A 13,856-nucleotide genomic window follows, 5' to 3' on the forward strand; every position below is an offset into this window, starting at 1 on the left:
TGGATTTTATTTTTTAACCATGTCATAGAGAGATACAGCACTGAAACAGGCCCTTCAGCCCACCGAGTCTGTGCCAACCATCAACCACCCATTTATACTAATCCTACATTAATCCCATGTCCCCTACCACGTCCCCTCAATTCTCCTACCTACACTAGGGGCAATTTACAATGGCCAATTTACCTATTAACATGCAAGTCTGTGGCAGGAAACTGGAAACAGGAAACCCAGCGAAAACCCACACGACAGAACTCGCGAACTCCGCACAGGCAGTACCCAGAACCGAATCCGGGTCGCTGGAGCTGTGAGGCTGCGGTGCTAACCACTGCGCCACCCAGGTGCCTGTCTTTCATGTCGACAGAGCTGCTCATTATTCCATGGGAGATTAACGCTCTCTCTCTGGACTAATGCTTTGTATTTCACCACAAGCATGAACACACACTTCGCCTTTGTCCCAGGACAGCTTTGTTATTTAATCTCTCCTGCCCTCTGCCCTATCACACACCTTCCCTTTTGTTCTCTTGCTCAATCTGCAGTATTTTCCTTTTATCTTAGACTGGATAGCTCCTTTTTCCGGACCTGGCACAGACACGATGGGCCAAATGGTCTTCTTCTGTGCCCTAAATGTTTGTATGGTGCAGATACCAACCAGACTCGTCCTCAGTCATTTAGAGTGAGAGCCACTCAGCTCATTATTAAAATTGCCAACCATTAAAAAAAATTGTTCTAAAAGTAATATTTTAAATGGGGTTTACAATCATGAATCCCAATCCTCGCAGTCCCTCTGCCTTGCTGCCAAGAGAGGAACTTGAACCAATTTGCGACATTCGCGGATACATGGAGTTCCAATCCTCTATGACGTAGGAGGCAGGGTAGCGTTTATTCCCGGATCTGCCGCTCTGACTGGTCCAGCGGCCTGTCCTTCAATGACGCAAGCGGTTCCGCCCAGCGGCGGCCGGGCGTTCTGACTGGCGGCCGATGATGTCATTGGCGGCGGCGCTTCCGCCGTGCGGTGCGAGGAGGTTATGCCGCTGGGATGCGCGGGCGGGCGGCACGGAGCGGACTGAGGACAGGTGGTGGGTGGGGGGGAAAGAGAGAGAGGAAGAAGCTGCCGGGGCGGCCCCCCTGTCTCGCTCACACAGCTGCTGACTTAACCGCCGGTTAATGAGTTACGGCTGCCAGCACCGCCCATCCTCCACCAGGTAACACTTTAACCCGCAAAGGGGAACGAGGTGTCTCTCTCCCTCCCCCTCTCTGGGCGTGGGTGGGGGCCAGGAGAGAAAACCCAAAAGGAAGGAGCAAGAGAGGCACAGTAAGCGGAGACTGTGGGAGGCTTCACTCAAACCAGGCAGCCGGCTTGAAGCTGACAGGGTAAAGCGCAGCACAATCGGTGCTTTTCTGTTTTCCTGTCACAGGCAGGAGGGAACTTTACAAAGTGTTTGCCAACTGGAGGAAGCCTTAAGAAAATGTTTGATTCTCTAGATTTGATCCTGAGGAAACATTTTCTTTAAAAAGGGTGAACTGACCGTTCAGGTAACAATTGGAAGTTGATTTCCTTTTTTTTTCTTTTTGCCCAGTTGTGTCAGTAGAGAATTTATTTTTGTCTATTCATCCAATCTTTTGTCCCAATTTTTTTATTATTATTATTGGAGCGGACGGAGGGTAAATGTGGTCAAAATGCTGACCGCCTTTTTATTTTTCTGCAACAGTCATTTCCTGACTTGACTCCCAGAGAGAATGATCGACTGGATTGAAGCAAAACGTAAATTAACTCTCTTGCCTCCCCCCCCCCCTTCCTCTCCCCAAAGATGTGGTTTTAATGAGATTTTAATATTTTTTTTTCTATTCACAGAAGCGAGCTTGTAACCATTTCTCAAGTCAGACTGTCTCTGTCCACTGGAACAGTCCGCTCGCCCTCACTGTTTCTCGTTGCTCCACTGGAAGATTTTTCTGCCACGTGTTGTAAAGGTGCCACATTTCCATCATGAAGCGGCTCTTGGGGATTGGATTCTGACGGAAATGCAGTTCTGCCAATTCCATTTGGGAGCTAGAAGCTGAAAAGGATTTTATAACCTCAATTTTACAGTTCAGTTTTCTGACCTGTTTTTTTTTAAAAACTACAGAGCTTAGCTTACCTTTATTTTTTGGGGGGAGGGGGAACAAACATTTATGAACTTGTTAACATTTGAAACCCATCAGGAGGAAAGAAAACAAGGCGACACATTATGGTATCCCAAAGATTGTGAATACGCAATGTCTAACTCCACGGAACAGAAAGAGCTTGTCCCACTTTACCATGCCAATGGAAATGTCTACCCTGTAGTTGCCGGCGCTGATGAATTTGCCATTTCTATAACTCCTAGTTCCTCCAAGGAGCTTGTGGAGACAGAGAGCTCGGACTATTTAACAGAGGAGAGAGAACAGGGTGAAAGGGTGGAGGCTGTAGTGAGAGACTCCCGTGCAAATGCCAAGGGTTTGAGGGAGGAAGACGCCCTTCTGGAGAATGGCAGTCAGAGTATCGACAGCGATGATATCAGCAACGATCCAAGTCGGGGCCATGATTCCTTTAAAGAGACCTCTTTCTCCATTGGACTGCAGGTTGTGTTCCCTTTCCTGCTGGCAGGCTTTGGGACAGTGGCAGCTGGAATGGTCTTAGATATTGTACAGGTAAGTGTGTGTATGTTTTTGTGTGGCTCTGCCACCAGTGCCACCAAACAATTCCTCCAGACCAATAATTGTAGGTAGGGGACCCAGGTCTTCAAACAAACCATTTCTGAAACAGCCAAATAGCAGGACTCCCTTTCATTCTTCTCACTGCCTTCTCCCTGAGAGGGATGTAAAGGTCCTCTACTTGGAACCTACAGCTTGGCAGTGTGTGAAATCTTGGCAGTAGACATAATTTGGAGCACTGCAGTGCTCAGTTAATGTTTTTTCCCTGAAGAAAATGTTGTAATTTCTTCTTTAAAGTCTGATTTGCATGTCCAAAAGAATGACTATAGCTTTGAAACTGATTTGTGAAAATTGAAATGAGCAGGGCGTACATGGCTTGCATAAAAATGGCTCCAAATTTACTTGTGCAATGTCTAAACCCCCTTGAACAGAGGGAAAAAAGCTCCCTTATGTGACTTGTACTTGCAGTAATCCACCAGTAACGCTAAATGTAACCATTATGGACATGTTATACTCAGTAGCAACTGTGAAATATCGTTTGTTCCTTTTTGTAAGGAAGAAGCTGTTCGGTGGCAAGTTTCTGCATCTTTCTGATGCGATAAATGATTTGTTAAAGCTCTCAGTTCAGTGTTTTGATATTTGCTGTGTAATATTTGTTTGACATTTTACTGTACCACTTAATTCAGTTCCAAAAATGATCTGTAGCATTAGATCCACTCTTGCAGAGGAATTTGTCAGAAATTTTACTGTTTTCCTCCCCTCCTCCTGTTTAATTCAATTTTGAATTAATTAGTATAGGTACAAATGTTTTTGAAGCTGGCTTCTTGTTGGTGTTCTCTTTAAAATAATGATTTAAATGTGCTGTTTAAAATGTTGTTCTCCTTAGACTCCAGTACAGTTTGTTCCTTTTTGTAATGTGGAAAAGATCTTGTCTAAGTATTGGCATTCTGTCATAAGCAGAAATCCTGGTGGGGAAAAATTACTTCAGCAGCAGTCTGGAAAATCACCGTGGGCATAATTTAGTAGTGGCACACTCACTGTTGAGTATGTTACCCAGGTGTCTTGACTCTACAACTGAAGGGATTCTCTCGTTGGATTGGCACATATTGCAATTTGAATACAACATCACAGAGAGATGCCACGCCACTTGTCAAGAATTGCCCTCCTGTGTTCTCCAGTTTGTGTTGAATGTGAAACAACTTACAAAACAACAGAATGCTGCATTATCATTTGAAATTAGAGACGACTATTAATTGAGGCCTAGAGCCTGGGCTTGTTGGGAGAAAATGTCATTCATTATCTTCTAGCAACAAATTTGTATTTATAGAACACCTTTAACGTAATAAAACATCCCAAGGCACTTTACAGAAGTGTTAACAGAAAAAATTTGACACCAAGCTACATAGGGAGATGTTGGGTCTGATGGCCAAAAACTTGGTCAGAGAGATAGGTTTTAAGGAGCGTCTTAAAAGGAAGAAAGAGCAGCAGAGAGGTTTAGGGATTGAATTCCAGTGTTTAGGGCCTTGGTATCTGAAGGCACAGCCACCAATGGTGGAGCGATTAAAATCAGAGATGCTTGAGACCAGCTTTAGAGAAGGGTTGTGGGGCTGGAGGAGATTGCAGCGATAGGGAGGGGCAAGGCCATGAAGGGATTTGAAAAGGATGAGATTTTAAAATTGAGGCGATGCGTTACTGGACGCCAGTGTAGGTCAGCGAGCGCAGGGTTGGTGGGTGAGCAGGTCATGGTGTGAGTTGGGACATGGACAACAGAGTTTTGGATGATGTCAAGTTTATGGAGAGTAGAATGTGGGAGGCTGGCCAGGAGTCAAGTCTAGAGTTAACAAAGGCGCTTGGATGCGGGTTTCATCAGCAGATGAGATGCAGTAGGAACACAGTCAGGCGATGTTATGGAGGTGGAAATGAGTAGTGTTAGTGATGGCGTGGATATATAACCTTTGTTTGTTTAGCAGAGCTCTGAAGGAGCTGCCTTTTGCCAGTTTGCCATTTATAAATAAGTTGAAGAATTACTTCAGAGGCAAGAGGTTACTTATTTTCTGTATGTTAATAAATACAATAACCTAGACTAATATTTTCCTTGGCATTTCTTTGTCCAATTTCACCTTAGTGAATAAAGGAAGAATTAATACAAAGTATTGGTTGAGATTAATTCTGTATTGGCATTCCCAAATGCTTGTTGCCTATAGACCGAGAATGTACCCAGTTCTGTTCTTCTGTCCTATTCATTGCTGCGTTAATCTTGGAACCCTAGCTTGGGCAGTGTGCTTGAATATAAACGAAGGGCCGTAAAGTCATACCATAATAATACATTAACGTCATACGCTATTATTCATTTTAAAAATCCATCAATTTGCAGAGTAAATATAGTGCGACGTTAATGATGAGCTTAAAAGTCAAATAAATTAATTTCACCACGAAATTTGCCATTGCAGCGACTTAAGCCCAGAGGTGGTTTCACTATGCAGTGGAAAATGCTAACATCAATTAGGTGTTCCCATTGTGTGGTTAAACTGCTCCTTTTACTCACCCTTTTTATATTTTCAGTTGTCTGTATGTCAGGTTCACAGCTTTTCAAATTTCTGGCTACAGATTTCACACCCTGCTTTCCCGCCCCCATCCCCAAAATCACAAGTTGGACATGTAAGGGCAGCGCGAGAGCTCCACTGGCTGTAAGCAGGACACAATGGTGCCCCTCAACATCCATGGACCACCACCAGATTCTGTTCACACTTTGCCTTCAACCACAGTGGAAAGTGACTACCTGCACAAAATAATTGGTTAGCCTGCAGTTAGAATATTGTTTAGTTTGAAGTACTCTAACTTAAGAAGGATGTTAAGGACATGGAGCATATGTAGAAGCATTTTCCAGTGGTATAACTATTATGGGGAGTGACTGGAGAAACCAGTTTTTCTTTCAGTAGAGCAAATTGAGAAGAGATCTGGTAACAGAAATTCAAGATTATCAGAGGTTTTGATGATGTAAGTCAGGGAAACCTATTCCCATTGGCTGATGAGTTGGTGAATCGAGGATTGGCAGATCGAGGTGGATAGTGAAGCCTTTGTAAAGTTTGCTTTTGTCAGACTCTCAGAATATCTTGAATTGGACACATTCCTGCCACCTTAACTGCTCAATTCATGAGACATCCTTGAGGGACGATGAATACTCTTTGTGCTTTTGTCCCAGCTTCTTGTTGAGTTACCTGAAATCTGCTCCCCCTCATTGAGATCCCAGTGTTATACCTGCTTTCACCCTCTCTCATTCTAATGATCTCTGATTTTTGATAAATTTGCAATAACTCTTCCAATGAAGCAGAATTGTAATGACCTACCCTCTGATGTACAATCGTTGAAGATAAATAAGGATCTTGCTCAAAAAGAAAGCTGCACAATCAGTATCCTGTCGACATGAATTGCAAAATTAATTCCTCCGGAATTTCTGCTCCTTTCCTGATGTCTTGGGCTGGGCTTCAATTCCACTTGTTCCAGAAATGCTGATACCAAGTTTCTCTTTGTACGCGAGCTCGGATAGTGAGTGCTGATTTGATAGTCAACTGCAGAGCGGTGAACTTCGTCCTGTCCTCGCCCACTTTCCAGCAAGCAAGACTCATTCCAGGAATGGGAACCCTGTCTCAGCTTTTCTTCTCCCTCCCCAAGTCCAGGGAAACAGATTCCAGTTGTAGCATCCGAGGTGGTGTCCTGCCTGAGGGTTTTCTTAACAAATGTGTATGACACAAATATTGGTGAGATTTGTTGCAGGTGTTCTACCCTGGGGGATTCCTGCATCTTAGTGCCGTTTTCTTCTTGAGGGCAGGGCGGTTGGTCTGAGGGTAGACTCAATGGAACATTTGTGTGCTGCTGATCTCACAGGGTGTAGTCTTAATCATTCTCTTAGACTGTTTCTAGTTTCCTTCTATTCCCGCAATGAAATGCAAGTCTTCCTACAGGAGGTAGCAGCCTGACTTAAAGCAGGGACTCGAGACTCACCCATCTGGTTTGGGCATTAAAACTCAGCAGCTTGAGATGCGAAGCCACACAAATCTGTTTTCAGATGCTTGTGTAACCTTTTTTCTGGTACAATCTTGGTGTGTGCCAGATGAATGCCTTAACTTTTCAAAGCAGCAGTGATCCAAAATAATGAGGATTTAAAGGTTTAATGTCGCTGCTTGTGATTTGCCAGAATGCCAAAAATTGCCTCTTGCAGCCACCTCCCCACCTCATCTACCCCTTCCTCTGCAATTCACTTTTCACTGGTACTTCCAGTGTCCCTGTAGTCTGACTTTTCACAAGACCTGTGGTGAGAGTAGAAATGGAACCGTTTCCAGGTCCAATTGAATGTGGTCAATGAATCTGCTTCTTTTAGAAACTGTCTGATTGCCATAGAGCACAAATGAATCCTGTACTGAATGACCCATGCCCAGGCATCTCTTGATCGGCTCAAAGAAGGGAGTGCGGGTAAACTGATCTGAAGCTGTTTCAAATGGAACTGCTTAGTTAGTGTTGCCTGAATGAATCTGCAGCTCTGAGAGACCGGGAAATAAAAAAAAATCCGAATTACTGACATTGCTCAGGTTGAGTATAAATGATCCCAGAACCATAAACATTAAAATATCTCCTAATTTTTAGTAATCTCTAACCATCCAATAGGTACTTCCCACTCCCTCAGAAAATGACAAGTTTCAAGCTCCAAATAAATTGGTTTGTTAAATGCTGCTCTTGGACGCCTCACTGTGTGGTTAAAACCATCTATGTAATATGGAAATCTGTAAGTTTTATTTGCTTACAGTTCTATAGTGATTCTCCGTCTTGACTAATTAATCATTGTATATGTTTGTAATCATATGTAGGCTTTTGGTCTGGCCTGATTGTGCATGTAACAAGATTTAGTTTGTTTTTAAATCTGTATTCTATCAGTCGGCCTGCAGTGACAAACAGTTCAGAGAATAGAAAATTGCAAAAAAAAAAATTGCATTTCTATAGCACCATTCACAACCTCAGGATGTCCCAAAGCGCTTTACAGCCAATGAAGTGCTTCTGATGTGTAGGCACTATTGTAATGTAAGAAATGCAGCAGTCACAGCAAGGCTGCACAAACAGCATTGCGATAGTGACCAGATAATCTGTGTTAATGATGTTGACTGAAGGAGAAATATTAGCCAGAACACTGGGAGGTGGGGGTGGGAACTCCCCTGCTGTTCTTCGAAATAGTGCTATGGGATCTTTTATATCCACCTCAGCACAGTTGGAGTCTCAGTTTAACATCTCACCCAAAAAATAGTGCCTCCAATGGTGCAGTGCTTGCTCAGTACTGCACTGGAGTGTCAGCTTAGATTATGTACTCGGGTCTCTTGAGAGTGACTTGAACTCACAGCCTTCTGTCTTGGAGAGTGTTGCCAACTGAGCCACGGATGACACAAAATGATAAGACAAGTTCTTTGCCTTGGGTTAAAGATCTGTAATTTTACTTCTAAAGTCTGAGATGGCCACAATAGTGGTTCAGGAACTGATAGCTGGATGGTTAGGGTGAACCTTTAGCCTCCCCCCTGGATAAGATTTAACCCACTTGGATCCCCTTTGCTTTAAAAGCAAATGTTTATCAAAACTCTCTGTTAAACAATGTAGTTGCTTCCTTTCTCTTTGTAAGGTATCACAAAAACCACATCCTGGCAGCATGCAATCACAGTTTCTGTGCTTGCTCCTGCAGCAGAGCTATGAGCCAATCGGGAGATATACATGGAAGTTAAAACACGGACACCGGCCATTCAGCCCAATTATGAGCAAATAGTCCTAATCACATTTACCCACCCTCTTCCCTTATCGCTTCATCCCCTTTCCCTCATCTGCATGTCCAAGCTAATCCTGAATGTTGATGTGGCTCCTGCCTCAGCCACTGACCCTGTCTACACTCTCAGAATATCTGTTTCCTTGTCACCATAAAACATAATGCATTAATTTTCAAATCCAATTCTGTCTGCAGAGGGTCTTTAAGATTTTTGGGCAGTTGTCACAACAGGGAAGCTTATGACACTGATATACTGCTCCATTCACAGTAATTTCTAGTATTTTTGCTCTCTGCCTTCATCTTTCCCCTTCTCTTTCCTCCTCCACCCTTCATTACAGTACATGGTTGGGAAGGACGCTGATGATTTAGTTTAAAAATAAATAGTGGAAAATTATATCTCTAAGCTGTAGAAATGAGCCCATCTAGTGCAAATATTCTGCCCAAATAAGAGATGAGGTTTTATTTGCAATTCCTAATCCAATATTATCATTGGGTTTGTTTACCTTTGCTCTTCCTAATGTGCATTTGTGACGTTCCGGATTCATTACCACATCTCTAGTGGCAGGTCTATAACCACTAATACCGTATAATATTGTATCAGATTGATTTCTCCAACATACTGTCCAAGATTGATGATTTCCAAAATTTTGAGTGGATGGTGCAAAAGTTCTTGTTCACTTGTTGTGCTATTTTCTTCTTTGTCTCTCTGCAAAATCTGGTCTTTTTAATTACAGAATTTTCCTTTTAATGAGTTATAGAAGTTGACAGCACAAAAGTAAGCCATTCAACCCATCGTGTTTTGTGTGCGTTGGTTTGTTTGTATATATGTTTGAGTCCATGATTCCTCTTGTGAATTTGGCACCTCAACTATGTAATACATGCAGTATTTCTCCATATGGGTTTCATGTGCCCATACCAATTCTAGAATGGTATTGGAGGAGAGGATAGCTTCTGTTGTAGGAGAGGAGAGTGGGGGGAAAAATAGACACAGTTGATCACATAGTGTGGACTTGAGTGCCAAATGAGAAATATCACAGGCCTTGCGGTTTCCCCTATAGTCACTCGATATCCTGGTACAGCCTCTTTGAATTTCAATAGCTGAACTGCACATTTTATAGATAGGACAGATGTGCACAGTGGAAATAACACAATTGGGAGGCTAATGCTAACAGTTTTTGAGACCCATTTAATTTCACCCCCACAGTCATTTTGTGCATTGTTACTGCAATTATATTTGTGGACAACCAATTCCATTCTCACCAGCTCAGTCAGAAGAGAAAAGGGTTTTGTTACAAAGTAAGTAATTTTGGGTGAGCTGATGTATTACTCATTGGCCAGGCCTGCATGCCTTTTGTGTCCAGTTGATAAAAACGACAAGTACTTTGTTTAATTTTTTTTTGAGGCCTGCGTTTTTATTCTTGGCAATGTTTTGGAAGCACATGATTGAAAGCAGGAGAATCTGGCATGAATTCTCTTTCCACAAATAGTGCGTAGTTTATCGAGAAGCCTAGATGCAGAGCCAAGGTCCACAGTACAAAGCCTCACCAACAGTGGAGAGCAGGGGGAAAGTGCTAGGTCTGTGGAGAAGTGGTATCAAACTTGAGTTTTAAGCACTTGTAGGTGGAAAGGAAGACCAAAGGAAGTAATTTGTTTATAAATGATAAATCTGTTTGTGTGGCATTTCTGTATCTTGTCAACAAATGGGGCAAAACTTATTTCTTTGCTCAGTGACGCTATGTGCTGACAGTAAAGCAAATCACAGTCAGAGATCAGCTTCTATGTAAATGTTACTTCAAAAAAAAAACTGCAGATGCTCAAAGTTTTAAACAAAAACACAAAATGTCAAAAACACATCCCACTGTGGAGAGTATAGATAAGTTAATGTTTCCGGTATTGACTCTTCATCATCAGCGCATCAAAAGATGGTTAGACCTCTCACATGTGGTTTTAAAGTTTCTGTTTGCATGAACCTCTTCACCAGGCTCACATCCTACCCCTCAGCTGTTTTATTTATTTATACAGCACTGAAACAGGCCCTTCGGCCCACCGAGTCTGTGCCGACCATCAACCACCCATTTATACTAATCCTACACTAATCCCATATTCCTACCACATCCCCACCTGTCCCTATATTCCCCTACCACCTACCTATACTAGGGGCAATTTATAATGGCCAATTTACCTATCAACCTGCAAGTCTTTGGCTGTGGGAGGAAACTGGAGCACCCGGAGGAAACCCACGCAGACACAGGGAGAACTTGCAAACTCCACACAGGCAGCACCCAGAATTGAACCCGAGTCGCTGGAACTGTGAGGCTGCGGTGCTAGCCACTGTGCCGCCGTTCTGTTACAACTGATGCTCTCTCCTCACATACTGACTGCTTTCCAGCAGTTTCTCTGAATATTTTAGATTTTTTTATAAATACATTATATGTAATGCATCATTAAAAACCAGTACAGCATAGTCTACTGATTTGAACTGTGAAGAAGTAGTAAATGTATTGCTGAGAATACTAGAGAGTTTAGAGAAACTATGATTATTCTCCTTTAGAGCAGAGAAGATTATGGGGAGATTTTAATAGCGATGCTAAAAAATTAAACGGGGTTTTGATAGGGAGAAACTGTTTCCACTGGCAGGAGGGCCAGTAATCAAAGGACACTGATTTAAGGCAGTTGGCAGAAGAACCGGAGGGGAGATGAGAGAATGCAGAAAAGTGTGTAGTGATTAATTTTGGTAGGAAGAACATGAGAGGCATTGTCAATTAAAGGGTACAATTCTAAAGGAGGTGTAGGAGCAGAGGGGTGTGGGGGCATGTGGACGAATCATTGAATGTGGCACGGCAGGTTGGAAAGCAATTAATAAAGCATACAGGGTCCTGGGATTTATAAATAGGAGCATAGAGTACAAGAACAAGGAAGATATGATAAACCTGTACACAACACTGGCTCAGCCTCAACTGGAATATTGTGTCCAGTTCTGGGCACCACACTTTCAGGAGGATGTTCAGGCATTAGAAAGGGTGTAGAAAAATTCGAGAATGTTTCCAAGGATGAGGAACTTCAGTTCCATGGATAAGCTGGAGAACCTGGGACTGTTCTCCTTGGAGGAGAGAAGATTAACAGGAGATTTGATAGAGGTGTTAAAATCATGAAGGGTCTGGACGGAATAGATAGGGAGAAACTGTTCCCATCAGCCAAAGGATCCAGAATCAGAGGACACCGGTTTAAGGTGATTGGTGACATGACGAAAAATGTTTTTTTCTTTTACAGTGAGTGGTTAGGATCTGGAATGTTCTGCCTGAAAGTGTGGCAGAGGCAGATTCAATTGAGGCCTTCAAAACAGAATTGGGCAATTATTTGAAGAGAAAATTTGCAAGGCTACAGGGAACAGGCCAGGGAGTGGGACTAGGTGAGTTGCTCTTGCAGAGAGCTGGCACCGACATGACAGGCCGAATGGCCTCCTCCTGTGCTAGGAATGTTTTACGCAGCAAGCTGTGATTCAGAATACACTGCCTGCAAAGGCAGTGGAAGCAGATTCAATAATAACTTTCAAAAGGGCATTGGACAAATACTTGAAAATAAGATTTGCAAGGGTAAGGGGAAAGCGCAGGGGCTTGGGACTAATTGGATAGCTCTTTCAAAGAACTGGCACAGCCAAAATGAGCTGTACAATTCTATGAATGCTGTTTATGTCATGACAAATCATGGATACTGAATAAAAACAAAATAGAGAAACTGGAAACTGACTTATTGTATTTCTACCTGCAATGCTTCAATAATTTTCCCAGCTTGAATAGGCTAATGTGGTATTAAATGCACTGACTTGACAGCTGTTGAGAATTTGCATTGTATGAATGTTGGCAGCACTCAGTGCTTCAGTCTACGCAGGGGCAAGATGTGGGCCTGCAGAGAGCTTCATGCAAATTAGACAGCATAGTTTTTGTTTCTGTAGCTTGCATGTTGCTGGCCTAAAAAGGTTCCAAATATAGAATATCTTGTGGCTCTGTGCATGAGGTGCAGATTCCACTCTTGCATCTTGGTCAAGTTTTACTGTTGTGAAATTAAACCATAAGCTGAGCTGTGATGTTGTTCATCTGAAGTGGCCAAGGATACGGAGCAATTTTGCCATGCGGATACTGTACCAATTGATCGTCCGATTGCAGTGTTCATAGTGTTGTCTCTTATTCCTCTGCTCACTTATTTATGGCCCTTTTTACTTTCATGGAAACGCTTAAAGTAAAAGTGGCTCTGCATTTTTCTTCTCCCTGTATATTGGAACCCCAATCTCTACAACTGTAATTGTTGTGGGGTAAGATTCATAATCCTGGTAGCAACAACTAACAGAATTTCTGTCTACTATGGAACAGTGTCCTACAGATCAAGAAAGCCCCACCTTTGTCCCTGGTCTATGTTAGATGATTTCATTGCAGTGATGACAGGACCTCTACATTTGGCCTCAGTGCCATTTGCTTGAGATAGGGCCAATTAGCCAGGCTTCCTGTTCCTTTTGCTCAGTGTGGTTTTGTGATTAGGACAAGCTTGAGCTCGGCCATGTTGCTCTCTGAATAGCCTATGGACACAGTGGTGAGTGGGTCATGTTCATCTGGGTTTCCTGTCCGAGTTATATGAAGAGCTTGCCACCGTCAATAACAGCAGGCTGGGGCTCCGAAGGTTGTTTTAATGATGTATGGGGAATGTCCTTGACAAGTTCATCACCTTATCATTTACCAATTTTAGGCAATTCTTTAACCCAGAAGATTGCAGGACCTGATGGGGAATAGGCTAGTAGATAGGAAATAACTTCTCACTGGTCAGACAGTCTAAAACAAGGGGACACATTATAATCTGAATTAAACGGATGACAAATTAAAACAGAAACTGAAACTAAAAGTTTGTGGGGACATGAAATGTAGAATGCATGGTCACAGAAATACCAATGGTACAGAATCAGTTGAGGTATTTGAGTGATAAATACTCAGTTGGAAAATGACGATTGTTTTAAAGGGCATAGCAAAAGGGCAAAAAGCTAGAATTTTCAAATAAAAAGCCAGAAAACACAAATTTGATGGACTTGCTTTTTCCTCTGTCCTTCCACCACCATATCCATTACCACTCCTTTCCCCTCCTGTTCCTCTTCAGCAGTGCTGGTATGGTGTAACAAGTCTCGTAGGTAGAGTTCAAGCTAAAATGTGCAATCAATTAAATTTATCCCAGCTGTGTTGATACATTGAGTCACTTGAAATTTATATTCAATATAATTCTGGTAACAATGTTATATGGCATGCAGTTGTTAAGAGTTCTTTTAATTAGGGCTGCCTTCTCATTGATTGTATGTTGGTAGCTGCAAATACTTGATTGAACCACGCTTCTGCAACAATCTCAGCTGAGG

General features: G+C 42.6%; 1 protein-coding gene across 3 annotated transcripts in view; it reads left to right on the top strand.

The window, feature by feature from the left end:
- Window positions 1–1,101: 1,101 nt before the first annotated feature.
- The window catches only part of LOC137383939 (solute carrier family 41 member 1-like), a 62,185-nt gene continuing 49,430 nt past the window's right edge, over window positions 1,102–13,856 (top strand). The window contains exons 1-2 of one of the 3 annotated variants that reach the window (XM_068057360.1): window positions 1,102–1,202; window positions 1,853–2,667. In XM_068057360.1, the coding sequence (XP_067913461.1) occupies window positions 2,170–2,667 (498 nt within the window). In that variant the 5' untranslated portion in view covers window positions 1,102–1,202; window positions 1,853–2,169. Of the gene's footprint in view, window positions 1,203–1,229; window positions 1,534–1,852; window positions 2,668–13,856 lie in introns of those variants that run through there. The other 2 variants (XM_068057358.1, XM_068057359.1) reach the window with 2 other exon arrangements.

Source organism: Heterodontus francisci, chromosome 25 (assembly GCF_036365525.1).
Source record: "Heterodontus francisci isolate sHetFra1 chromosome 25, sHetFra1.hap1, whole genome shotgun sequence".
Lineage (NCBI taxonomy): Eukaryota > Metazoa > Chordata > Chondrichthyes > Heterodontiformes > Heterodontidae > Heterodontus > Heterodontus francisci.